This window comes from Monocercomonoides exilis (assembly GCF_001643675.1).
Source record: "Monocercomonoides exilis strain PA203 chromosome Unknown scaffold20-1493094, whole genome shotgun sequence".
Taxonomy (NCBI): domain Eukaryota; phylum Preaxostyla; order Oxymonadida; family Polymastigidae; genus Monocercomonoides; species Monocercomonoides exilis.
Window position 1 is genome coordinate 1,307,136 of NW_027150565.1, and position 27,258 is coordinate 1,334,393.

Sequence of the window (27,258 nt, forward strand, 5' to 3'; positions counted from 1 at the left end):
ACAAGAAAGGATCTCTCAACTCAAAAAATACTTTTTGACGGAAAGAGTGATGAAAATTTAGATGTTAAGAAGCTGTCTGCTGAAAATGCTTCAATTTTTGAAATGATATTAAAAGATAACTCTCATGAAAACATATTAGAAATTGAGGAAAATTCCAAAAATTTGGAAGCTCACAAAAATTATGAAACGATGAAATTTAAAGAAAAAGAAGATAAGGAGTCGAAATCACAGCTTGAACTTGACGGTGACAAAGGATCATCAACAATTAATGAAAATCTCACTTTTAATCCAAATGGATCTGGCGAAGTACTTAAACACAGCATCAGTGAAAAAGATAATGCAAAATTTGGAACAAATACCGATAAATCGAAGACAAAAGAATCAGAAAAAATTTGCAACCAAAATTCTGAACTTCCATCATTACTTTCTGAAGAAGAATTTCAAATGCATCCAAAAGCCGCGAAAAAACAGCGCAACCAGCGAATTACGCAACGCGAATATCGCTTGCTCACGGAAGAGCTTACGACAGAAGAAAAGAAAACGATGAAAGTGTCGAGTCGCTCGTTTCCTCACACTCTCCGTGGATCAGCGCTGCGTGGAGGCGCTTCGGCTGATGGCAGAGCTGCCTCGCCAAGAAAGCTGCCCAACTCCCGCTTGCGAACGTCTGCGAGGTCGCCGGCGCTGCCTGCAGGCGACAGCAGCAGCTTAAGGGGCACGCGGAAGAGCAGACAGACTGACCGGCAGAAGAAGAGCACAAACTCGGCTGCAGATGCGCCTGCGGAGAAGAAGGACAGGAGAAAGGACACAGAGACCGACGAAAGCAGCGAGGAGAAAGAGAACGCTAAAGACGGCAAAGACGGCAAAGACGGCAAAGACGAAATGAAAGAGAGGCGCTCATATGCGAAGCCAGCAGAAGAAGGAGCGAATAGCAAGGCTGAGCTTAGCGGCGAAGGCAGCGTTGAGTCAGACGGTGCATCGGAAAAGGAGAGCATGTTTACTTCGTTTGGAAACCTGCGCAAGAGGCGTCTGCAGCCAACAGCAGAAGAGATGCAGAAGGAAAGAGAAAGGGAAGAGAAGGAAAAGAAAAAGGAGGAGGAGCTGAGGGCAGCAGAGAGGAAGAAGCATTATGAAGAGCGAGCGAAAGCGAGAGAGGCGACGCTGAAGGAAGAGCTGCGGAAGTATGAAGAGAGGAGGAAGAAGAAGCACGAGGATGAAGAAGAGCAAGAGCAAGAGCAAGAACAAGAGCAAGAGCAAAAGCAGGAACAGGAACAGGAACAGGAACATGAAAAGGAAGAAGAAAAGGAAGGAGAACAAGGAAAAGAACTGGAAGGAGAACAAGAGGAAGAAGGAGGAGGAGAAGAAGAAGGGGAAGATGGAGAAGGGGAAGAAGGGGAAGAAGGAGAAAGTGAAGCGATGGAAGAGGAAGGAGAAGACAGAAAAAAACAAGAAGATGAAAATGTTGATGAAAATGAAAATGAAAACGAAGGTGAAGATGAAGAAAAGGAAGAAAAGGAAAGCGTGGAAGTTGAAGAGTCAGAAAGAGAGAAAGAAAGGGAAGAAGAAAAAGAAGAAAAAGAAGAAGAAGAAAAGGAAGAAAAAGAAATAGAAAGGGAAGAAGAAAAAAGCGCATATGGAAAAGGAAAAGAGGAAGGAAAAAGAGGAGAAGGAGAAGGAGAAGGAGAAGGAGAAGGAAAACAACAAGAAGAAAATAATAGAAATGATAAAAGCGAAGAAACGAGAGAAATAAAAGGAGGTATTGGAGGGGCAGAAGAAGGCGATAAAGAAATGGAAAAAGCAGAAAAACAAGAGGAAAAAGAAAGTGAAAGAAAAAGTGAAAGAAATGAAGAAGATGAGAAGGTTCAACAACGACAGACTGATGATGATGATGATGATGATGAAGGTAAACTGGTGAATGATAGTAAAGAAGATGAAGAAAGAAAAGTTGAGTTAGAAGAAGCAAATGATCACAAAGAAGAGAAAGAAGAGAAAGAAGAGAAAGAAGAAAAAGAAATTAAAGAAGAAAAAGAAGAAAAAGAAGAAGAAAAGCCAAAGGAAGTTGAAGAAGTTGTGAAAGCTAAAGAAGAAGCTGATGAAAAGGAAGAGTTGAAAGAAGAGGAAAAAGCAAAGTTTGGAGAAAGCAGAGAATACAAACACAAATCTGAAGCTGCAGATTTGTTTGACGAGAAGAAAGAAGAAGAAGAAGAAGAAGGAGGAGGAGGAGGAGAAAGGGAAAGGGAAAGGGAAAGGGAAAGAGGAGAAAGAGAAAGAGGAGAAAGAGAAGGAGAAAAGAGCTTGAAGCAAGAAATGATGGATGAAGCGGCAAAAGAAGCGAAAGAAGTGAAAATGGAAGAAATGAAAGAAGAAGATGAACTGAAAGTGCAAAAGGAAGAGAAGAACTTGCTGATTGTGGAAGAGAAAGAAAACAAAGAAAATGCCAAAAAAGAAGAAGCTGAAGAGAAAGAAAGTAAAAAGAAGGCAGAAATTGAGAAGGAAATGAAGATGGAATATGAGAACGTGAAGGGAAAAGAAAAAGAAAAAGAAAAAGAAAAAGAAAAAGAAAAAGAGAAGAAAGAAGAAGAAGAAATAGAATTTCTAAAAGAAGAAAAGAAAGAAATCGAAATCGAAAGCAAAAGTGGAAATGAAATTGAAGGGAAAAAAGAAAGTGTTAAAGACGATGGTGAAAGAAAAGAGAAAGGCAAAGAGAAAGAGAAAGAGAACGAAAAGGAGAAGGAGAAAGAAAAAGAGAAGGAGAAAGATAAAGATAAAGAAAAGGAAAAGGAAAAGGAAAAGGAAAAGGAAAGCGAGAAAGATAAAGATAAAGAGAAAGACAGAAACAGAGAAAAAGATCAAAATGAAAAGCGATCAAAAGATAGAAGAAATAGCGAATCTCGAAGAAGAACTGATAAATCTGATAAATCTGAAAAGTCAGACAAAACTGAAAAAGCCGAAAAAACAGAAAAAACCGACAAGTCAGAAAAGGCAGACAAAACAGAAAAGAATGATAAAAGCGATAAAAGCGACAAAAATGATAAAAACGATAAAGCAGACAAAACAGACAAAGCCGACAAATCTGATCCAAAGAAAGCCGACCCCGCTGCGCAGAGCACAAGCCGAGACAGGCGCCGGCTGAAGAGGGAGAAGCGGAAGCCGTCGCGGCGCTCGCAGATTGAGCTGCTGACTGCCGACTTGTTCAGCCAGTCGTTCAGCCACGAGAAAGCAGGCAAGGCGAAGTCACACAGCCCAAGCGCAGCGAAGCCGAAGGGGAAAGCAAGGCTGGCTGCGGCAATAGCTGCTGCTGCAGCAGCGTCTTCTTCGAATTCTTCTTCTTCTTCTTCTTCTTCTTCTTCCTCTTCTTCCTCTTCTTCTTCCTCCTCAGGCACTTCTCCATCCTCCTTCTCCTCCTCTCTTCGGAGCAAGAAGCGAGGTTTGCTCAAACCACCTTCCGAGCATTCCACGGAAGACAAAACTGAAGCTCTTTCACTCAAACCGAAGCCCAAGCCGAAGCCTGTTCCGAAGCTGAGGCAGCGGCCGACCAGAATGGCGTCGAGGAGCAGCGCGATGGGGCTGCTGAGGAAGCCGACGAAGAGCCCAAACACTCGCTCGAAGAAGCCCGCGAAGCAGTCAGCAGATTCAAGCTCAGAGGAAGAGGAAGAGGAGGAGGAAGAGGATAATGATGATGATGATGATGAAGAGGAGGAGGAGGAAGGAGGAGAAGGAAAGGGAGAGGGAGGAGGGAAAGGAGAAGGGAAAAGAGGGAGAGGAGAAAAAGGAGGGAAAGGAGGGAAAGAGGAGAAAAGCGGGAGAGGAAGGAGAGAGAGGAAGAGAGAAAGAGAAGAGAAAGAAGAAGGCGAAATGACGTCTGACTCAGAAGCTCATTCGCCCTCTCGCCGCAAATCGGAATCCCGTTCTTCCACTCGCAATGCCGACCACAAAGAAAACTCATCAGACTCATCAAAATCTTCTTCTTCCTCTTCCTCTTCTTCTCATTCTTCTTCTTCTTCTTCATTGTCTTTATCTTTGTCTTCTTCATCAGGAGATGAGCCCGTCGACCGCTCCAAGGCGATTCTTGTTGTGTGCTCGCACCGCATCATCACCGTCCCTCTGAACATCTTCGAGCCAGTTTTCTCGCTGTGGTCGTCGCAGCCGGGTGTGGTGGCGCTGCAGCGGGACATCGCACACACAAAAGTGTATTTCGGGAAAGAGAAAGACGCAGAGGCGTTTATTCGGCAGTTTGACAACGCGAAACTCGGCAACGATCCGATCAATGTGCGCATGCTGAGTGGGGAAGAGAGAGAAAAGTGGGAGGCGGGGGAAGATGAGAGGAAGCAAAACACGCTGAGGATACTGACAGAGCTGAAGAAGCAGGAGAGCCTGAGGAGAGCGGAGAAATTGCTGCAGCGGATAAATGAGATCAAAGCGGAGAGTGCAGAGAGAGAAGAAGTGTTTGGCGAAAGAGAAGGGAGGAAGGGACAAGGGGAAGAAAGCGCTGGGTTTGGAGGAGGGGGAGGGGCTGGAGGAGGAGGAGGAGGAGGAGGAATGGGAAGTGGAGCATCATCTGCAGCAGCAGCAAGTGCAATGAATTCTTCATTTGTTTCATCGTCATCAGAGAAAACGGATTCTTCTTCTTCTTCATCTTCTTCCAAGTCAGATATCAAAAGCGAAGAAAAAGGTGTTTCTGACAGTTTGAAAGCGAACCTCAGGCCGAAAACAGCAAAGCCAAGCACACGCTTAGACAAGAAGGCGCTGCCTGCACAGCCAAAGAAAGGAGGGAGAAGAAAGATCGACCCAGCTTTTGCTCCGTTTCCTTCTTCTTCTTCTTCAACTACGAAGGCAAAAGACGGATCTACACCAACTGTATTTGAAGATTCTCTCTCAAATGCACTTCTGGATCATGTGAAATATGGCTCATCATCATCATCATCATCTACTTCTTCATTCACTTCTGCCACTTCATCACCTGATAACTCCTCCTCCTCCTCCTCTTCATCTTCTCCCTCTCACATTTCTGCCATCACATCTGAATCAATTCAAAAACTCGAAGAATCCATCTCCTCCCTCGTTTCTGTGTTTCTCTCTTCTCACCAGCCTTTTGCTTCTTCTTCTTCTTCCTCTTCTCCTTCCTCTTCTCCTTCACTCGAAAAACACGATTCTTCTTCCTCTTTTAAACAAGCAGAATATTCATCTTCCTCACAACTTGAGTCATCAACATTTTCTTCTCATTCTTCTACTTCTTCTTCTTCCCCTCATCCCAAAGATCCCATCCAAACCGACCATTCCCAGCTGGCATCAGCATTTCGCTCTATCTGCAATGTTCTGTCTCCCACAGACACTTCCATATCTTCTCAGATGTTCGTCTTTTCTTCTCTCTTCTTGTCAATCATCCCGCCCATCGTGCAGTCCTCCTTCAACAAGTTCTACAGCGATGAATTCGGAATAACTGCAGGCACATCATCGTCATCGTCATCATCTTCATCTTCATCATCTTCTTCTTCTTCTTCACAAACACCTGAAAATTCTCCTGCTTTTCTGCCTTCTTCTTCTTCTTCATCGATGCTGCTAACACCGCAAAGGGACATGTTCTCAAAGGCAGCAATGGATGTGAAGCAGAACACACAAGCAGACATTTCAGAACGCTCTTTGTTCAACTCATTTCCTTCGATGCATTCTTCTTCTTCTTCTTCTTTGAACCCACTTCCTCTTTCGATGTCTCCAACTTCATTCGATTCCTCCAGTTCGGAGGCAGATGCACTGTCATCCCAGCAATCTTCTCTGTTTAAAGCAGCTCAACAACAACAACAACAACAACAAATGTTTTCACAACAATCTTTGTTACCCACTCCATTACTGCTGCCTTCTCCTTCGTTATCATTGTCTATTGCTTCTTCTTTGTCTCCTTCTCTTTCTCCTGTCAATCCATCATCATCAGCTTCTTCCAGTTCTTCTTCTTCGTCTTCTTCTTCTTCTCATTCACATTTTATCCCTCGTAAAGAACAAGATGTGTTCAACACAATGCAAACACGTCGTCTTTCTCAACAAGATCTCACTTCTCCATCATCATCATCATCATCATCATCTTCTTCTTCTTCTTCTTCCTCCTCCTCTTCCTCTTCTCCATCTTCTCATCCAGACACCACTTCACGCGACTCGCCCAGCCTCTTTCCTCAACACTCGCTCTTCCAGTCACAAATGCCAACTCCTCTTCAGGAGAGGAATAATAACAGCAATAACAGCAATAGCAACAACAGCAGTAATAATAACAGTAATAGTAATAATACTATTAATAATAACAGCATCAATGTTAACAGCAGCCTCAGTTCCTCAGACCACCCACGCACCTTGCCCCCAGTCAGCGACACAATCCCGTTCTCCACCCTCGTCAACAAGGAGAACAAGCTGACAACTTCACAAATCATCCCTTCTGCTTTGCCTTCTGCCCTTTCCTCACTCACTTCCACTTTGTCTTCTTCACTCTCATCTTCTCTCTCTTCCTCTCTCCAGTCACAACAGCCCTCCACCTTCCGCCTGCCCCAGCCTCAGTCGCTCTCCCAGGCTTCACCCCAGCCTCAGATGCAGCCACCACCTCAGCCACTCTCACAATCCCAGCCACAAATTCAGTCTCAATTACAAGCACAGCCTTTGCCTCTCCAACCTCCCACAACAACTCTCTCTTCCCGCGACAACTCACGGTCTCAGCTTATTCCCAACTGGCACACATACATGATGCCCACAAGTCAGCAGTATGCGCCTCCTTCTCATCTGCAGCCACCTTCACTGCAGCCCCAGCCGCTTTCTATGCGCCCTTCGCCCCGCACATCATCGAGGGACTCACGAGACTCGCCCCATTCGTCGCACCACCACAGCTCAGTCAGATACAGAAGACGTTCTTCAAGACATTCATCGGTATCGCCCAGCCCGTCCAGAAGCTCCCGCTCTCCATCACACGGAAGTTCTTCGATGAATTCCTCTTCTTCTTCATCTTCTTCCTCTTCATCATCATCCTCCTCCTCTTCTTCTTCCTCTTCCTCTTCCTCCTCCTCCCTCCGCCGCTCTCCTTATCGGCACTCTGGCTCGCACCACCGCTACTCTCCCATGTCCAGTTCCCGCCGGGGCGAATCTATGCGATCCTCTGATGGAATGCAGAAGCGGTCGTCGGGCTCTTCCTACCGGCGCTCGTCGATGGCAGAGAAAAGCTCGATGGGCTCGCTGAATGGCTCGCTTGACTCCAGAGGCGCCCATTTCAATCCGATGTTTGGGACGCCAGCACGCCTCTTCAGCCAGTTTTCTGCGCTTCTGCAGGTGCCGGAGCAGCAGAGGGCAGGGCAGATGGGGTCGGGCCAGTATTTGCCGGCACCGGTGCTGGAGATGGGGAGAGAGATGGAGATGCACTCGACGTCGCAGCAGGTGCATCCGACGTATCTGCACTCGAATTCGCACATTCTGTGATGAGGATGGTGAGCTGAAAATGAGTTAGTTAAATTAGTGTTTTCTTTTTCTTTTTTTGCTTTTTAATGGATGCTTTAGCTTTTTTGCTCAGTTTATTTTTATATTTCATATTTGTCGTGGGCCTCTTCGGCTTCTTGCCCTTCTGCAAATTGAAGTGAAATGTTGAATGCATTACTTGATTGCAATTAGAAAAAAAATGTTAGTTAGAAATACATTTTTCAATTGCAGAGAGCCACATTCTATGTTATTATCACTGTCTCGAATTCTGTTGAAAGAAAAGAAACTTATTATGATTGGATTTTAAGCCTATTATGTTTGAGCGAAAGATAGAGAAAAGATGGGAATGAAATGTTGTTTTTTGTAATTTTCATCTCTTTGAAAATTTGATAGATTACTAAAAGATGTTTCCTTTATGCTTTCTTTCCTTCACCAATTAATATTTCTTGGAGAATGGCACATCAATTTCCTTTTTTTTTTTTTTTTTTTGAAGTTTGTGTTTTGTTACTCATTCATTTCATCATTGTGTGATTGCAAATACAATCTTAGTCGTCAAAGTTTTTTGTAATTTGGATGAACATTACAAATGAGATGCTCTTGAATCGATTTTTTTGTCATTTGGTGATTCTTTTGCAAGCGTGAGTCGATTTTTTAAACTTTGTTGCTGCATCTGCTCTAGGATTCATCCAATGAGAATTAGGGATTTTTTGAAATAGGTTCAACAATTATTAAATGGAATTTTTGCCTTTGAGTGTTGAACATTTCTGTTTATCTTGTGAGTTTCAAAGAGATATGCCTTCATTTCTTGAATTCGTGAACTTTATTGAATTTTTTTTAATTTTAATTTAATTTAATTTCATTTTTCCATTAGAAAAAATAACATTGAAAATGTGAATTCCTGTTTATTGAAATGAATTGAAAGCAATAAAATAATCTTTTCTAAGATTGACGTTTCAAAAATAACAATTGAAAAAATAGTAATTTTTGAAAAATGAAATGAATGTCCACACTTTTTTACATAATGCTCCATTACATACAAACATACATGAAAATGAAAAATGAAAAATGAAAAATGAAAAATGAAAATAAAAAGACAATAAAAAGTTTGTCAAAAAACATAAACGTCCCTCAAAAGATAAATAAGAGACAAATTGAATGATAAATAAAAAAAAAGAGAGAAAGAAACAATCTGATAAAATGAATGTAAAAAGACATTTGAATAAAGAAAAGGCAATAATTATTTTTTTTGAAGTGAGACGACTTGTTAAACAGAAGACTTTTCAGATTTTGCGGAAGAAGACAAAATCATGGACTGCGACATTGACGAGTTTCTTCTCTGGGGCAAAAATTATTAAAAAAAAAATAAATAAAAATAAATATATTAAATTTAATAATATTGAAAAAATAATAATAATGAATTAAATTTTTATATAAAATATTTGAATTTCTGAGTGCAAAAAAAAAAAAAAAAAAAAAAAAAAAAAAAAAAAAGATTTCAACAAACAGAATGCACAGCAGATTGACGAGCGCCCGAATAGTTAGACCTGAAAGATGAAGAAGATGTTGCAGAAGTTGAAGGCCGCGTGCTGGCTCCCGAACGAGAAAGCGCATACAACCTCGATCGCGACGATCTCCAGTCCTGAATGTGCACCTCATCGTCGCTGTCGTCGCCTGCCCCTGCGCTGCTGCCTCCTCTTCTGTCTGGCCGGGTCACTCTCTTCCACTGCTCCTCGTCTGCAGTTGGGCTGATGTATTCTGGGAAGCGCCAAATAGACGAGCCTCGTGATGACATCCCTCGAAATGGCTGCGACTGCACAAAACCAGGCGGCTTCTGCCCGCGCGCCCGCATTCCGTAGCGCGGTGCAGTTTGCGCTCGGTTCTCTTCGCTATATATTTTGGTGTCAAACAGACCCCCGCCTTTGCACATTGATACAAACCTTTGATTTGAGATAGGTTGTGTTTCGTGAAGTCCAACATATTTCTTACGAACTCCTCCATAAGGTTCAGATAAATATTCAAATTCAGATCCCCCAATTGTTGTGTGGTAAAACCCAAATCCTCCTCTTTTTGGAGGACTGGTGAGAAAGTTCCTTGGCTGCTCTTTCACCGCTCCTTTCTTCACTTCTGAACTTCCTGATGGTTCATAAGATGGAGGAGGGTTTATTGTTCCATATATGCTTCCCTTTCCCTCCCTAAAAATTGTATTTTAAATTGGTTATAAAAGTTGAGACTTGCAATTCGCGAAAAGAATGAAGTTAATGATTTGCAAACGCTTTTTTCGGAGGACTTGAAGGACGAAAAGGAACTTGAGGAAGAGATTTAGAAGCAATATATTTTTCATGACGTTCTCTGGCTTCTTGATCAATATATGTGTCATCCTATAAAAAATATTTATGATATTTCCAAATACGCATTTGAAGCATACAGCAAAAAGTGGTTTATAATCCTTCTGAAGAAGAACAGCATCAGTTCTTCCTTTTTTTGGCGGGGAAATTCCCATTTGTTTGCCTTTGAAACGCGAATCAGCCAAAGCATAAGGATCAGATTTGCGAGAATCCTTGGTTAATGATAAGAAAATGGACATTATCAAAATGAATGCTGATTCAATATTTTTAAATGCAAACATCCCCTGTTGCTCCATATCGAACCACCATGCGTTTCATGCGAACACTTGAATTGGCTACTCTGGACATTTTTCTTTTTTCTTCTTATCCAGTATTTTACAATGGGATATGTATTAAAAGTGACGGGAAAAGATCAAATTAAATCTAGTCTTTGCTCATGCATTTGAAACGTAATTTCCTTAATAATTAATCGAATAATTATAATATTTATAAGCAGACTGGCCATATCGGATTGGAATGTCATTTAACAAAAATACACAAAAACAGAAACGATCACAAACAATTGTCTGTTTCAATCCATATTTGCATTTTCGTAACATTTTATGTTTTGAATATTATTTTCTTATGTGTTCGCTATGCTTTATGTTTTCTGTTTTATTCATCATAAAAGACTGGGAAGTTTCGAAATTTTTTAAGAAAACAGAAATTTCTATTAAAAGAAGAAGTAAATAATTATATTAATACCCTTGTTGATTCAATTGATGACTTCAATAATTGTGGCATCGAAATAAAACAAGAAATAACTCATTCTAATCAAGAATTTTCGTCTCTTTTACATTATCTTCATCAACGAAATCAATTTCGTCAAGAGCGCTCGGTAAGAACTGCAATGCAAATACATAAAATATTTCTTTTATCTCAGCTTAACATTTTGTGCTCATGTTCAGCAATACTTGAACAGAAGAATAGACAAATTCAAGAGCAATTTTCAAAATCTTCGAGAATAAATGCAGATGACTGTCCATCGGTGGAAGAATTACTCTCCTCAGACTTGCATATTCAATTGAGTTTGATAAAGTCTATTATTTTTTTGCATTGTAGGCAATTGGTTATTAGAGCGGCCGATTTAACAAATGATAATCTGCTTTTTCGTCTTTTAATTTCTGAAGATTCAACTGAAACGATGCTTTCTATTTGCTCTCTTTTGACAAACGAAGATATTGAAGCATATTTGAAACAGAAACTTGCAAAACAAGAAAAAGAGAATAAAAAGGATTATATATTTCTGTCTCAAACACAAAAACTGTCATCTGTTACTCTTGAATCTCTTCTCTCTTCTGTGCTTAGCAATCCTTCACCGACAACTTTTATATTTCCTCAAGTTCCAAGTAACCTGACAATAACATCACTTGAAGAAGTTATTCCGCTCAAGTTTTATTTGTCGGCGTCTCCTGAACATGGCATAACTTCTCATGACTTTCAAGCAAAATTACTCCTCCGCATCGCCGCACTGATCTTGTGCCTTCAGACAGACGAATCGTTTCCAGCTGGATTTTCGATCATCCAAGAAAACAACTGGAACGATGTCACAAATGAATGGAGGCTGATTGAGAAGGACTCGATGAATTACCCGACGCTTCGATCGAAAATCACACTGAATGACTTTGATGTGTGCTCTTCTTTGTGCATATGCCAGGAGCTGGCTCAGTTGCTGTGCAACGACGAGAGCCCATTCAAGCAAACCATCAGCACAATGAAAGAAGAACTGCACGAATACGTTCTGACACAGCACACATCTGAAGTGCTTGATGATTCAAAGAAAAAGAACGTAACGCAAGAAACGATATCTGAAGAGAAGAAGAAAAAGAGGAGGAAGAGAAACAGTGAAAATACATTAAAGCACGGTGAAGGTGGAATACTGAAGTTTATTCAGCAGAAAATTAAAGAGCTATCTCATACTGTGTTAACAACACTCAAAGCATCGAAAAGCCTTCAGAAAGCGAAGAATGAAGGGGTTCTCAATTTAGCTTTTCCTCAGACTAACCTTATGCTTACTATTTCTCTGCTTCCTTTTCTTCTCAGCCCTCCTTTCACTCAATCGGATACCCTTTCGGATTCTCAAAAATCAATTTCTTCTTCTTCCAACGAACAGGATCCGGATTTAGCACACAAGAATGAAAGTTCGAAAGAACACACTGCTTCCAGCGATCAACGCCTTATCATATCTCCATCAATTGCAGCTGCAGAGGCTGACAGTTTGTTCTCCGCTCAATCAATGTGGATGCAGTGTGTTCCGATGGATGTTCTTGGAATACCGCAAAAGTACTACAAACAAATTGAACAGATTGATGATGATTCTGATGAGTCAAGTGAAAGAAAATCAATGCAAGACACATTTCCTCCGGACATCGGAGCATTTGCATCGTTGCAATTGATGCAGTTCTCATCAGCCAAGTCTAAGAGTTCTCACAATTCACGAGGGTGTCATCAAAAGAATAAAGACATTAGCATTAATCCATCAAAGAAGCATCATCCATCACAAGAAGATTGCTCTGGCAAAGAAGCAAAAACTCTTCATTCAGATTCTCGTGGTTTCTTTCCATTTGTTCCGTTGTGGATGAATTGGAAGGATGGCCTTCAGTGGTTTGAATGGAAAGAGACACAAATGAAGTCATTAAATCAAAATTCGGATATCAAAAGAGATTCAGACAAAAATGAAACGAATGACAGACAAAATAGAAGAAATGGAAAAGAAACGGAAAAGAGCGAATCTCGCAATTCCGGCAACTTTTCAGACAAAAAGAACAGATGTATGAAGCGGAATGAAGACTATTCTTTTGAATCAGAAGATTACACTCAAGGCAAACACAGGAAAAACACAAACGGAGCTTTTCGAATTCAACAAGCTGAGTTTTCCGAGAGCGATGAAAAAGTAGAAATATACAGAAGAATTAGCGATGATTATGAAGAAAGCAGAAATGCGAGAGACACGAAACGTAAAGTCAAAGAGCATCATAAAAGCAATAAAAAAGACAAACACATCAGGAAATTGATAAAGAAGCATTCGTCCACTTACTCTGAAGTTTTGTCTGAAGAAGGAGATTCTTCACCTGAAAATGACAACGAAAACCGGCATTCATCAGACGAAGACGATGGATACGGCTATTTTGAGCTGATGGACCATCTTTTGGACGAAAGCACTTCTTCTGCAGATGAATCAAGGAAAGATGCTGACGAAGATGATCGTGAAAAATACAAAGCCAAATATAAAAACAGACAAAGCAGTAGACGCCACAGTTCAAACAAGCACGATAAAACCACTCGAAACTCAAAGCAAAACTCGCACAAAAGAAAGTCGCGAAAGCTGACAGCTCACAGAGCACATGCCCGCAGATCATACAGTTCCTCCTCATACACCGAGGAAAAGACTTTGAACACACGACAGCCTCATATCGACAGTTCAGAAAGCTCTGAAGAAGCATTTAGCTCAAATTCTCCTTCTCCTTCTCCTTCCCCTTCTCCCTCTCCTTCACCATCTCCATATTCCTCCTTATCACCTTCACCATTACGGGTTCCTTTTTCAAGATCTTCGAGATTTTCTCATCACTCTCGCAAGTCTGATCGGTCTGCGTCATCATCGCTTTCATCTTCTTCTCGCTCTTCTTCGTATGTACGTTTTTCCTTCGAGAGCATTCCTCTTTTTCAAAATGAGCTGAAATGCTTCCATCTATCCCCATTTCCTTCTCAGCCGCCGCCTCTTCATCTGATTGCTTCATCTCATGTTCCTCCGTTTTACGAAGCAGCCGCGTCAATTCTGGACGATCTCTGCTTTCTCGACTCGCCTCATCTTTCTCTTTCTGCCATCTGCACAGCGTCTGTGATGATCATCGAAGGTGCAACGGATGCTCTGTTGTTCAATGAAAAAAGAGCTAAAAATAAAAAATACAGGGACAACAGCGCTTGTGATAGAGATGCTAAAGAAGAAGACTTCAACTATGGTCAACAGTTGGTTACTGATTCTATGATTGATAGCCAAAGTGTGTTGTCACATGAAATTCAACAGACTCAGAAATGTTCTGATTGCATTCTTCAAGAGTTTGTGATTAAAGCCGAAGAAGAAGAAGAAAAAGCTGTCAATAAAGAAAACAATGAAGCAAAAGATGAACAGATCTCTTTGCCTTCTGCATCTATTTGTGCAGGTTCATTTTCTAACTCAGCATGTTTCGATTCAACGAAAATTTCTCAGTTATGTGATTTATCTCTTCGAACTGATGAATACGAAAGAAGAACAAAAAGTTCAGTTTATTCTTCTTCTTCTTCACTTGACAGTTCTTCTTCAATAGCTTCTTTACCTTCTCTTCCTTCTTTCTCTGAATCGTCGTCTGATTACGCTTCGTTTCATGCTGGGGAGCGCTTTGCTCCATTGCTTCGCTCCAAATCTCTTCCTCTTCTTAGCTGTTGTGTTAAGGGAGAATCTTCTTATTCATCTTCATCTTCTTCTGTTTCTTTATCAATTAATTTTTCGCCCACTTTCTCGTTTGAATGTTCTGATTCATTAGCTCGCAATTCTTTTCCTTCTCTTCCTTCTTTCTCTTCTCTTCAACAGACAAATTCTTCTTCAAAGACATCTTGCCAATCAATTCATTCATTTTTCTCAGCTCATTCATCTCTTTCATCTCTTCAGTCTTTTCCGTCTTTGCCTGACTTTGCACTCTCAGAATTTTCATCCCGCAGCAGCTCCACTTCACATGAAAGCTGCAAATCTGATGTTGAATGCTTATCCCTCCCTCATTTTTCCTTAAAAAGTTCATCAAGTCTAAATTCATATTTAAATGAAAATGAATTAATCGCTCATAAAGAGCCAGACGATTCCTATTGCTGCTCTCACTCCAGCAGAATCTGCAGTGTGTCTGACTGCGAAAGCAGAGAGACAGACGCTTCTGGTGAAAGTGATGATTTTGCAGATGAAATCGACTCTCACATTTCTGCAGGCACTCAGTTTATCACTCTTTTTGCTGCAAAGCAGTCGGATGTATATTCAATGAGCAAACACTCAAAAATCAGCCAAACAGAAAAGCGAAGAGAAAGTACAGTAAATTTCTCTTTTGACTTAAAGAAAATGGCTGAAGCAGCTAGTGAGAAAGCACAGGACTGCTCAGAAACCGATTCATCTTTGCTTATCAAAGGAGCCTCTTTTCCTATTCCATCTTCCCCGCATTTATCCATCGGCTCCAATGTTGCATCCATCCTCGGCAATGCAATCAACACACCGCTTCCGTCCTCAGCCCAGCTACCCTCTTCTCCTTCGGAGATGGAGTCAGCTCTTCTTTCTGATTGTGCTGGCACAAAGGATTCGCAGGGCAGCTGTTCGACAGAAGCGCAGAGGATGAGGGAGGAGCTGAAGAAAGAGGTAACAGCAGACATATTTTTACCTCTTCTCATTGCAATTCTCAGCCGTTCTTTGGTGAGCTCTCCAAATTCCATTCTGTTTTTCATCAACTCGTTTATCCCGCGGTCGCAACGGACGGGGCAAGCTGAATGCTGGGTGGCTTCGTTTATCAGTGCAGCAAACTACATCCAGTCAGCTGCGCCAAACGTGGTGCTGCAAAACGGGAAAAGAGAAGGAGAAACGGAAGAAAACGGAGAGAACGACAAGTGCTGCTCAGATACAAAAATTGATGTCAACAAACAATTTTTGACAGATTCCATTCATTCTATCTATAAAAAACTCGAATCGGCTCGTCAAAAGTCAAAATGCACGAAAATCAATAAACACGCCAGTGATTTTGAAAACGATGCGAACAAGCCTATTTATGATTCAAAAATGAATTCTGAACAATGTTCTCAAGTTTCTCCTTCACATCCTGTTTTTGATCTCCCTTTGAGTCACACAATGTGTGTTCATACTCATCTTGTGCCATCTGATACTCTTTCTCAGCAGCAAAAAGTAGCTCCGCTCGCGGTTCACACTATCCACCACGTGGAAAAGCATCAGATGAATCGAAGAGATTACGACTTTTACGATCCGGATTCATCTGAAGACGAAGAAATCCACAATGAATTCCACTTTGTCAACCTTCAAGATGTGTACAGGCCTTCTGGGGCATCATCTGCTTCGCAGAAGTGCATTGCTCAAGCGCAGCGCCCGTCCCCAGCCTCATTTCAAGACCATCCGTCGCGTAACAACCCGCCTCTGCCTCAATTTGCGCCAGGCGGTGCGTTTGCCATTGCATCTTCTATTAATCCGTCTGTCAAATCTTCATCATCATCACCTTTGTCTTATTCTTTTCCTTTGACGGTCTCAAACACATCTCCGTCAGTTTCCCACACTGTTTCTACTTCAACACTTTCAACAACTCGTTTTTCTCAGCTTTCGTATAAACAGAACGCTTCGATGAATCCATCTTCTCTTTCTTCTCATCACTCTTATTTGTCCAATCCATCACATTTATCTCTTCCGGCCTCTTCTTCTTCTGCTGCTTCTTCTTTGTCTTCAGCCAATTTTCTATCATCTAAACCATCCTTCACTGAATTAGCATCGCATTTCGACAGCATTGCATCTCGCTCATCTCGCACGCGCAACTCTCAAAAAAGCAGCAACAGCCCAAAAGAAGAGTACAGCTATCATCTTCATTCGTCAAGAGTTCTTCATTTGTCATCGCCTTCGAGCATATACCTACCCCCACGCTCGGCTTGCAGCCTGACAACCTTCTCGTCTGCGTCCTCTTCTTCTGCTTCGTCTCTGCCTTCGCATGGCTCAGTGGACGAAAGATCCAAACATGACTCTAAAGCTCCGTTGCAGACTTCGATTTGGGATGCTTCTTTGAATTATCCAACAGCACACGAGAGACACGCATCACCGTCTGAAATGCGTCTTGGCCATTCGCGTTTGCCTCAGTCGTCACGCAGGGTGTCTGAAACTTCTTCTTTGTCCACGTCGCTTTTTGCTTCTTTTTTTACTCCTTTTGCTTCTTCGTCACCTCCAATTTTTGAGCATCTTTACTCAAATTTGGATTTTGTTCCAACGGGAAAAATTGAAGTTTTATTTCTTTCTGAGTAGATTTATAATTTTTGCAGTGAATTTTTATTGCTTTTGAACTTGTTTGACCTTCAAAGCATGCTTATTAACAAATGAAAAAGTTTTTTATCCGTTTTTTGTGATGTTTGATGATTTTTGTTTCTAGCTAATGAAGAAAAAAATTGGATGATTACGTTTGAAATGCAATTCTTTTGTTTCTTTTATTTATTCAGATGCTATTTTAATGTTTAAAATAAGAAGCATTGAAATATTTTTTGAAATTCTCAAAAATATTTCTCCAGAAAAAAATACTTCAAAACGTTGTTATCATTTTCACGACAAATAGTATGTCCATAATTGAAAAAACAAAATAACTTTTTAAATGAAAATTTCTATTCAAAAAAAGATATTAAAAACAGTATGAATAATAATGGATCATTTATGTAATTTATATTTTATTTCAAAAAGATATTAGAAAATTGTTTTTCTTTTGGAATATGAGAGGAAACTCGATGGCTTTATTTTTGTTGGCCATAACGTTTTGCATGCATGTTGTGCTCAGTGCGAATGAATTTTCTGTCAGCGATGGGCAGGCTGTGAGCGTTCGAAATGCAATATTCAGTCATTTTGCGTGTGCTGAAACGAGCATCTCCATCAGCAACACCTCCTTGTGCGTAAGCCATTTCAATATCATCTCTGCCAATGGTTGTCCACTCCTCACTGCCCAACACCACTCAGCTGCCACCATCTTCTCTTCCGCTTGCCAAATTCATCCAGCAACAAACAATCCACTTTTCCTCTCTGGCCATGCATCCCTTGCCCTCACAAACTTCTCCCTCGCAACATCTAAACCAGCCATCCTCTCCTTCCCCCTCTTCTCCATCCCAAACAATCACCTCCAAGATGCCCACTTCCCAATCCCTGCCTCCTTCTCCATCTCCCACTCCTCTTTCTCCTCTTTCATTTCTCTCAGCAATCCCTTCCTATTTTCTCCTTCGATTTCCTCTTTCTCTTCCCCTTCCCCTCTCCATATACATCGCCAATCCCATCCTCACCTCCAAATCCACCTCAATCTCCATCTCTCAAACACCCTCTTCTCCAACATCTCCTCTCCCCAATCCCCTCGATCTCTTCCATCCCTTCCTTCTCGCTCACTCAATCCTTTCATCCCAACCACCTCTTCCTCTTCTCTATCTTCCACCAACACCAACACCAATACAATCCCCTCTTTCTCCCTTCGCTCATCCCTCTCCATCCACTCAACCCTCTTCCTCCACACTCACAACCCCATCGATGGCGCCATTCTCCCCAACATCAACAACCCATTCACTTCTCTTTATACCTTCAACGCCTCCTTTATCCATCAAACACGTTCTTCAGCCAATGCTGCTGTTGTATATGTAGGAAATGAAACTCACAGAAAAACTCCTGGAAGACTGACTTCATTCGATGTAAACAGCCATAAATTTGAATGGTGCGAATGGAATGATTCAACTGGCGGATCAAGTCATGGAGGTGCGCTTTATGTATATTGTGCAAATGCAAATCTTATAATTTCAACTTGCTCTTTTAGTAAATGTTTTACCAATGATTTTGGGGGAGCCTTATTCATCCAAGGTTTATTAAATGTGAACATAACTAAATCCAATTTCACAAGTTGTTCAGCTGCTCATGGGGGAGCTGCCCATGTTGGTTCTCCGCAATCAAATTCTGTTTGGTCATTCTCAGAAAACAAAGTTGAAAGATGCAAAATAACAAGTAATATTGGAACTTGTTGGTATTTCCCGATATATGAATTTCCATCAAGCGGTCAATTCTTGTTTACGAAATGCAAGTGCATTGCAAATTCTGGTGGTGATTCTGCTGGTTCTCTAACATTTCATTACACTCCAGGAACAAAGCCAAATCAATTCTTAGTCAACGATTGCCAATTCATCAACAACAAAGTCGAAAATACATCCTCCTACGGTGGTGCTGCGTTGTGTTGCACCAGGACATATTCCTGGATGAGTGGACAAAAATTTATCACTTTCTGTTTCTTCGATGGAAACACAGCTGCAAATGGAAGAGGAAATGATGTATTCTTCAATGGCAGCAGCATCACTCAATCTCCATTCGAGAGTTGCGTCTCAACAACACCAACAAAAAGAGTATGGAATTGTGGAACAGCTGATAACGCTGTGTACAACAGTTGGCTTCCTCTTATCCCTTCGAGCAAAATAGTTGCAAACAATGGAACAGATATGGAAATCTGTGGCAGACCCCAACAGACTCCATGTGCTACCATCGAATATGCACTCAATGGCTTCACTATCCTCCAAGACGCCTCCCTCACTCTCCTAACCTCAATATTTGTTCCTCTTCAAACACTCACATTCAGCGCAGCTGATACAAAAATCACTGGAAATGGCACAACTGCCACCACCATCGCATCAAGTGGCATTCCCCAACAACCAAACTCACATTCACAATCATCACAATCAACATCATCATTTTCATCGTTTTCATCATCATTATCATCATCATCATTTTCTTCGCCAGATCCATCTGCCTCTTCTGCCCTCTTCCAGCAAACTCAGGGCTCCCTCACAGTCTCTGCCCTCACCGTCGTCCACAACTCCACAAATCAAATCACCCCCATCCTCTTCCACCTCTCCCAAAACTCCCCTTCCCTCAACCTCAACACAACCACCATCACCGGAACAACCTCCATAACAATAAAAACACCCCTCTTCTTCCTCACTGCTGGCTCCCTCGCCCTCAACCACACAGCAATCACCCAACTCACCCTCAACAGCCAAAGCATCTTCCACCTCACATCCCTCACAAATCCCCTCACCCTCAACTCCTCCAACATCACTCACATCACCTCCACATCCACCCCCACCAGCTGTGTTCTCTCCTCTGCCACCTCCCCTGCCCTCTCCCTCTCCCTCGCCAACTGCACCATCACCAACATCAACTCAGAACAGTTGAGCCAACAGACTGCCACCAATGGCGGGTGCATCTCATTCGCCTCATCTGCCCCTGCCAACTCCTTTTCGGTGAGCAACACCATCTTCTCCACATGCTCTGTGAGCGAGGATACAAGTTCTGGAGGAAGAGGCGGTGCTCTCATGATCGAGTTCAATGAAGGCTCACAAGTGTCAGAATCCTCCTTTTCCATCACCAATATCGTGTTTTCAGCCAACAAGGCGAGTGTTGGAAGAGATATGTATTTTGTGTGTGAATCATTTGTCACTTCTGTAAAGGAACCCTTGTTTGCCTTCATGAGAAGCATCATTCAGAAAGACAACTCGGTTGTTGGACATGACAGAACAGAAGCATTTGGTAATTGGGATGTCGATTTATTCATATTCTTCGATGGATACTTTGCTGACTCAGTGTATGTTGATGGAATATCTGGTGTTGAGGAGGTGTATTGTGGGCGGGAGAAGGCACCTTGTAAGAATATTAATAATGGAATGGAGCGTTTGAAAAGAATACAGAACACAAAAGAGGAGATTATTGTTATTTCAAATACGTTGATGGCAGGATGTGTGGATGTGAGTAAGATGTGTATAAAGGCAAAACAGGAGGTTGTTGTAAATATTGAATGCCAAAGGGAAGTTAACGGACCTGAAGAATGTGTGTTGAAATCATCATCGTTGACAGAATTGGAGTTCATTGGGATTGTTGTTCCTTCAAGTTTTAACAAAACAATCACATCTGTGATTGAATCGAGCACTCAAAATGGCGAGCTGCACATGAAGAACTGTGAGATGAGTGTGGCAGAAGGGAAACAAAACACGATAGTATTTTTCTTGATAAAATCAACAGGGAAGATGGTTGAGTTGGACTCTGTCACAATTTCAGATGTGAAATCAGCAGTTTCGTTATTTTCATTTTCGCTTTCCTCATCAAATGTGAATGAACAGGAATACAAAGTGAAACTGTTGAATTGTACACTGGAAGGATTGGAGATTGATAGCACAGCAGCAGTGGAGGGAAAGGCAGCCGTATTTGGAGAGAGCGTTGGAGTTGGGATGGCGATAAATGGAAGCAGAATTGAAGGTGCATTGTCAGAGAAGAGCAAAGAAGGAGGAGCGATGAAAATAGCATTGAGCGAAGGAGGATATATGACAATTCAAGAGAGCTCATTTGCTGGATGTGTTTGTGAGAATATGAGTGAGGGAGGAAAAGGAGGAGGGATTTATCTGGATTGCAGTCTGAATGAAGAAGCATTTCAACTTTCATCGATATCATTTTCTGGGTGCAGGGCAACAGTTGGGAAGAACATGTTTGTGAAGAGCAGCAATCTGGTGAACAGTGTGAACACAGAGCGATTTGCAATTGTTAACACAGATTACGTGGATGATGGGAATGCATTTGTTGGGGAAGATGGAAAATATGGGGAAATGGATCTTCGAGTATTTCTTGTTTCTCTGAAGTGGATGGAGGTGTCTGTGTCGACTGGTGGGGATGACGCTTTGGGATGTGGAGAAGAGATATTCCCATGCCAATCAATGAAAAGTGGAATTGACCACATTGACAAAAGTTGGACAGAAGGTGAAAGGAAAGTGAAAGTGAAAGATGAAGGAACAATTGAAGATATTTATTGCTTCACAGATGCACTTGTGATTGATGGGTGTGTGAATGAGGGAGATGAAACCAAACATATTCCTATCAATTTTGAAGAGACAATCCATGGAGATTCTGCATCATCGTCTTCATCTGTTATTTCATCAATTCAGCCACTCAGCTTGTTATCTTTGAAGTTACAGATTCCATGTCAATTTGTGCCAAGCATGAATTCTTTGATCTCTTCAAGTTATATTCTTCAACTCGAAAACTGTTTATTTGACATCCAATCAGCAACAAATACTGTTCAATACTCATTGATAACCACAACCACTGGAAGTTGCACACTGAATGGATGCAGTTTATCAGGATGTTCATTTTCCAAATCTCCATTGGTGATGTCTTCTTCTGTTTTGTTCGAAAACAGCAACTTTTCAAATATTGTGAACACTGGAAGCGGTGAAGGAGGTGTTGCAAGAGTGATATTGAAAGGGAATGAAGAATTGGCCATTGTATCAACAAATGCTTCATTTTGTTCGCTTTCATCAAGCAATGGGAAAGGAGGATTCTTGTATTTGGATTGTCGAAATTGTTTGAATGAGAAGCCATTTGTTTTTGATTTTGGTGTAACTTTTGAGAACAACAAAGCAACCATTGGAAAGAATGTGTTCATTTTGGGAAGGGATTTTAATTGTTCAGTGACAAATGACTCATTCAAGTTCGATTATTCCTCAATGATAAATGATTGCAATTTGTTTATTGGAAGTGATGATTTTCATTCAAACAAAGATTTGTTCATGTTCCTCGTTCCATACAGCTCATTTGAGATATTTGTCTCATCTGAAGGATTTGATGTTGCACGCTGTGGAAGTGAGGAAGAGCCATGCAAAACGATGTGGAAAGGGATGGAAAATATGAAACAGGAGATTGGAAAGAAAACGATTCAAATTGAAGGATCAACTATCATTCAAGATTCATTCAATGTGTCCAATTATCAGATCAAAAAAAGTGTAAAGATGGGAAAAGAGAATGTGAAAGCAACTTTGAATTTTGAAAAGGCAATTGGAAGTCAACTGGAATATTTCATGGAAAATGATATTCATCTTGAATTGACAAATATCCAACTGCAGCTGACATCTAGATTTGACAATTCAGCCAAAACGATTATTTCAAATAGAAATGGAGATTTGGTGATAACTGGATGCTCATTCCATTCAGAAGCAGGAGTGAACAATGGATTTGATTGTGTGTTTGTGGATGCGATTGGAGGAACTGTGGAAGTGAATGATTTGTTGATGGAATCGTGCAATATTGGAAACAGTTTATTTACCATTCACGATTCTGGAATTTCTTGCCATTTTGTGAATGTTCGAGTGAAATTGTTGAATGAAAGCGGAGGATGCTTAATGTCAATCAAGAAATCTGAAACAGGATTGGAGATAAATGAAGAATGTGTGAATATCGAGATTGACAAATCGTCATTTTCAGGAGTGAAGAGAAGTGACAATGGAGCGAGCATTTTGGAGTCTGCAAGTGAGAAAAGGATTTGTTTGGTTGTGAATGCGAGCAACATCACAGAAGACAAAGCAGAAGCAAGTGAAAAAGGAGGGACAATATTCTTCACATTGGGTGCATCAGGATCGATGAAGATGGTTGACTCAACAATCAGCCATTGCAGCTGCAGCATCAGTTCAGGAAAAGGAGGAGGAGTGTATCTGGCAACAAAGGAAAGAGGGAATCTTGATTTTGCATTTGTGAGGGTGAAGTTCAGTGCAAACACAGCAAAAGTGGGAAATGATATTTTCATTGAATGTTACAGGATCAGATCGCAGATCAATGAAAGCCAATTTGAGCTTGATCTTCGAGAAGATCATTACACTCGAATAAATGGGATATGTGGGAGAGATGAGTGTGATTACCCGAGCGATGCAGATCTGATTGAGTTTATCACGATTCATCAGAGCGACACGATCATTGTGAGCAGTGTGAGTGGATCGAACGAGAGACAATGCGGCACAAACACACTTCCATGTTATTCGATTGAGCATGGCCTGGCGCATCTGACTTCAGATTTCATCAGTCAAATGTTCGTTGTTGATGAGAGTGTGATTGGGGAAGAGATTAATCTGGAGGAGATGAGTTTGAGCTCGAAGAACAGAGAGATGTGCAAAGTTGAAGTGGAATCGGGGATTGAAAGAACAAGAGGGGCATTGTTGATAACAACCGGAACAGTCTCATTATTGAGAGTGATTTTCGTGTTTGATTCAGATTTCATCTCTTTGCATGAATCGCTGATGTCACCAGAAGGAGGGATTCTTGAGATAATGAATTGCTCATTTGGCTCAAAACAACTGATGGAAGAAGGAGATGCTGCTTTTGCAAATGTTCATTTCCACGTTATTAACATGGTAAATGGAGAATTACAACTTATGGAATGCACAGTGTCAAATCTCATTCTTCAAAAATCAGCATTATTTATTTCATCACAACTTCCATCTGTAATTGATTCATTAACGATTTGCAATTCAACTGTTTCAAAATCTCTGATTGATATAAATGAATGTGGACAATTAAACATGGAAAAGTTTCATTCAGAAAATATCACAGTTGAAGGAAATGAAGAATCATTGATATGTTGCCTTTCACTGAAAAAGATGATGCAATTGGCAAATTGCACGATAGGTGGAGTCGGTTCAAACAATACAAAAGGGAAATTAATGAAATTGGAGAATTGTTTGGATATAAAAATGGACAGTTGCGTTTTTGATGGAAGCTCAAAGGAAAGAAGGGGGCAGAATTTGAATACAGAAGAAGAGATGTGCAGATGGGATGGATCTCTTGTGGATGTTGTGAAGAGTTCGGTTATGATGAAAGATACAACAATCTCGAATTCACCAGAAGGTGGAATAACAATGTCTGGAGGAAATGTGATAATAGAAATGGGGTTATTTGAAAACAATAATCCATCGATTGAAGGATATCCATCATTGAGAAGAAATATCATTTGCTCAGATTCAGGATCTTTGAATGTGCTGAGTTTGAAAGGAGGAGATGGAGTTTTGCCAAACACCTCACTTTGGATATTGAATGAAGGGTGCAGTTTCGATGGGATTATTTCAGAGAGAGATTCATCATTCTTCATTCCTGTTCTGGAGAGTGTGGAAGCAAAAGAAGAGACAGATCGAATGAAGCTGACATTCAAAGGAATGCTTTTTGTTCCATGCAATCTGTGGTTCTCGGTTGTGAAGAGGAAGGGAGAAGAGAAAGAGATTGAAAAATATGAATTTGATTCAAATGAGTTTTTATCTGAAAGAGAAGTTGAAGGGAGCGTGGGAAAAGATCTGATCAGCAGCTGTGGAGAAGAAATCGAGGTGAGTGTGCAAGTTTTGTTTGGAGATTCAAATTCTCCTTCATGGACAGAGCCATTGATCCTGAAGAACAGAACAGTTGGAAGGGATGATTTGCGAGAAGATGTTGTGAAGGAGTCAGAGAAAGGGGGAAATGGGTGGAGCATTTATGCATTTGTGGCTTGTGCAGTTGTTGTTGTTGTGCTTGTGCTTGTGATTGTTTTGATATTGAACAAAAAGCAGAAGAGATCAGGAAAGAAAGTTGTGGAAGGAGATTTGGAAAACATGAAAATGATTGAAAACTGCGAGCTGAGCAAGGAAGAGAAAAATGAAAGTTTTGAAATGGACGAGGTGTCATCGCCATTGCTTGAAAAGATGCAAAGCCAAACACCACTTTTGATGGATGGCAATAATCCTCCGCTTGTGACTCTCAGGAAAGGAATAATGATTGAAGGCACGCAAGAGTCAGACAGCTCAATTGTGATTTCTTCAAAAGACTTTGTGGAGGTGCAAACCATTGAGTTGCATTCAAACAACCGAGAGGATGGAGATGCAACAAAGGATTTTGCAAACGATCAGATTTCATTTGATTCGAAGAAAAGTGAAGCAGACAGCAAAAGGAAGCAGAGGAAGAAGAAGAAATGGAAAGAATTGGGCACAAGAAATGAAAGGGAGACAAAAGCAGTTGGAGGGGATTTGATGCGCAGTGAAGGAAGAATTGAGTTTGTGGTTGAGAATTCGCTTGGGGAAAATTGCATTGAGAGTTTTCGGATGAATGGAGATGATCCGAGTTTGTTGGTGAATTCAGGGGCATCTTCCTTTTCTTTTGGCAATGATAACGAGGAGTTGAGCTGCAACTCGAAAGAGCCAAGTCTGGCACCAAGAGAAGCGAGAGATGAAGGAGCAGCAGCTGTTCATGGACTGAAGAATGCACCAAAAACAAAGGAAAAGCCATCCATGGAAATGGATGTTCAAGGTCTTTCAGACGATGCTAATGAAGCAGAAAGAGAAGCGAGAGCAACGAACATTGAAGAATATATTCGCGATCTGGAAACGATAAATGCTGAGACAGAGCAGAAAACGAAGAAAGGAAAAAAGAAGAGGAAGAAGAAACAAAAAAAGGAAGAAGAAGTGTTGAAGAATCCAGCTGTCGAGGAGATTGATGCCTATGAAGTTGGGATTGATGCATTTTAAAGGAGCTGTGCCATTTGGTCAATTTCCAAGAAAGAAAACTTTTTTTTGAAGTTGATTATGATTTTTGTGTGAACTAATTTGAATTGAACATTTTGTCCAATGCTTGCAGCTGCTTTCACAAGCTTGCAACAGGAAAAAATCTCCAGAAACAATTGCAATAAGTTTTTGCATTTCGACTATGCTGAGACAATATCATCAATTTTTTATCTTCAAATTTTTTGATTGTTGCCTTGTCGCTTTTCGAGCAAATGATTTTCTGTTGAAACCGAAAAAAGATTCTTCGAAATATTGCTTTCACACCTTTTGAACTGTTCAATTTGCTTTGCACCTTCTAATTTTCTTTCTGAACTTTTAATTTTCATTGTGCGATATCTTGTTTGGAAATGCACTTTGATGTGGAACAGCGAATCTTTCATTTTGATCAGTCTGTTTGCAAAAAGAGTGTGTCATGTGCAAGTCATCAGCTGTCATTTCAAGGAGGTGATTGATGGGTTCATTCAACTTTGTTTTATTTCAAAAATCACTTTCTATTTGTTGAAATCTGTTATGCTTGAATGCCAATCACATCAATCCATTCAATTCATTTCTTTGAAATCACAATTTCGCTCCTTTTGGTCATTTTGCCAGGGTTGCGTTTTTTCTCTGTCCTGTTTTTCAACACCTTCCTTTTTTTTTTTTTTTCAGCTGGCTATGGCTTTGTATCAACACGTGGCCAGCGAAAAACAACCAGAAATGGTTGTTCAAAGTTGTTCAACTTGTCCTGAGTTTTCCTCCCAATAAGGCCAAAGTGTTGTTTGATTTATTTTCGTGATCGTTGAAGTGTTGGTCTCTCAGCGAATTTGTTTTTCTGGAAGTTTAAAAGATTTCTAAACATTGCTAGGCATTTCTATTTTGTGTTTTTACAACCTTTCACACTTCACAACTTTTTATTTATTTATTTATTTATTTATTTATTTCATCATTTTTTTAAAAGAAAAAGAGATGTTTGAGGTAAATATGAATTTGTTTAATAATTTAAAAGTTTATTAAAAAAAAGTAAAAAAAAAAAAAAAAAAAAAATAAAAAAAAAAAAAAAAAAAAAAAAAATTAAAAAGTTCTCAAATAGCAAATAAAAATTTGAAATTAATAATCAAACAAGTTTTTAAGACATAAGGTTGCCTTTTTAATAAATAACGTTTCAGTTGAGTTGAGTCGCATTGTTTTTTTTTTTTTTTTTTTTTTTCTAACCAATAAAAAAGTTTATATTTTTCTTTCTGTTCTTCTTTGCTTTGGGATTAAAAATGAAAGTTATTTTTATTTATGTGAAAAACTTTTCAAATAAGTTGTGCAATGATAATATAATTCCATTTTTTTT

General features: G+C 40.5%; 5 protein-coding genes across 5 annotated transcripts; 4 read left to right on the top strand and 1 right to left on the bottom strand.

Moving 5' to 3' along the window:
* Positions 1–189: 189 nt before the first annotated feature.
* Positions 190–7,988, top strand: MONOS_2312fu2313 (uncharacterized protein; the record flags this gene model as incomplete). Its single annotated transcript, XM_067872227.1, has 1 exon — positions 190–7,988. The coding sequence occupies one exon, from the start codon at positions 190–192 to the stop codon at positions 7,441–7,443; it is 7,254 nt and encodes a 2,417-aa protein (XP_067728271.1). The 3' UTR covers positions 7,444–7,988.
* A 338-nt stretch (positions 7,989–8,326) lies between these two features.
* On the bottom strand, positions 8,327–10,167 carry MONOS_2311 (putative protein of unknown function (DUF4586)). The gene is made up of 5 exons (XM_067872226.1): positions 10,065–10,167; positions 9,866–9,997; positions 9,712–9,818; positions 8,945–9,632; positions 8,327–8,776 (listed from the first exon to the last, which is right to left on the bottom strand). The coding sequence occupies exons 1-5, from the start codon at positions 10,131–10,133 to the stop codon at positions 8,705–8,707; spliced, it is 1,068 nt and encodes a 355-aa protein (XP_067728272.1). The 5' UTR covers positions 10,134–10,167; the 3' UTR covers positions 8,327–8,704.
* An 801-nt stretch (positions 10,168–10,968) lies between these two features.
* Positions 10,969–17,005, top strand: MONOS_2310 (Unclassified Vps9 domain-containing protein; the record flags this gene model as incomplete). Its single annotated transcript, XM_067872225.1, has 1 exon — positions 10,969–17,005. One exon carries the CDS (start codon positions 10,969–10,971, stop codon positions 16,843–16,845), a length of 5,877 nt encoding a protein of 1,958 aa, XP_067728273.1. The 3' UTR covers positions 16,846–17,005.
* A 500-nt stretch (positions 17,006–17,505) lies between these two features.
* On the top strand, positions 17,506–18,207 carry MONOS_2309 (uncharacterized protein; the record flags this gene model as incomplete). The annotated part of the gene is made up of 1 exon (XM_067872223.1): positions 17,506–18,207. One exon carries the CDS (start codon positions 17,506–17,508, stop codon positions 18,205–18,207), a length of 702 nt encoding a protein of 233 aa, XP_067728274.1.
* A 183-nt stretch (positions 18,208–18,390) lies between these two features.
* On the top strand, positions 18,391–25,904 carry MONOS_2308 (uncharacterized protein; the record flags this gene model as incomplete). Its single annotated transcript, XM_067872222.1, has 2 exons — positions 18,391–18,420; positions 18,639–25,904. 2 exons carry the CDS (start codon positions 18,391–18,393, stop codon positions 25,902–25,904), a joined length of 7,296 nt encoding a protein of 2,431 aa, XP_067728275.1.
* Positions 25,905–27,258: the final 1,354 nt, after the last annotated feature.

Excerpts from the sequence above, each read along its gene's own strand:
- MONOS_2311 (XM_067872226.1), bottom strand. The coding sequence starts at position 10,133 with ATGTCCAGAGTAGCCAATTCAAGTGTTCGCATGAAACGCATGGTGGTT. Across the intron at positions 9,998-10,064 it reads GATATGGAGCAACAGGGGAT|GATTCTCGCAAATCTGATCC; the intron begins GTTTGCATTTAA and ends TCATTAACCAAG. Across the intron at positions 8,777-8,944 it reads GTCAATCTGCTGTGCATTCT|AGAAGAAACTCGTCAATGTC; the intron begins GTTTGTTGAAAT and ends TTTTTGCCCCAG.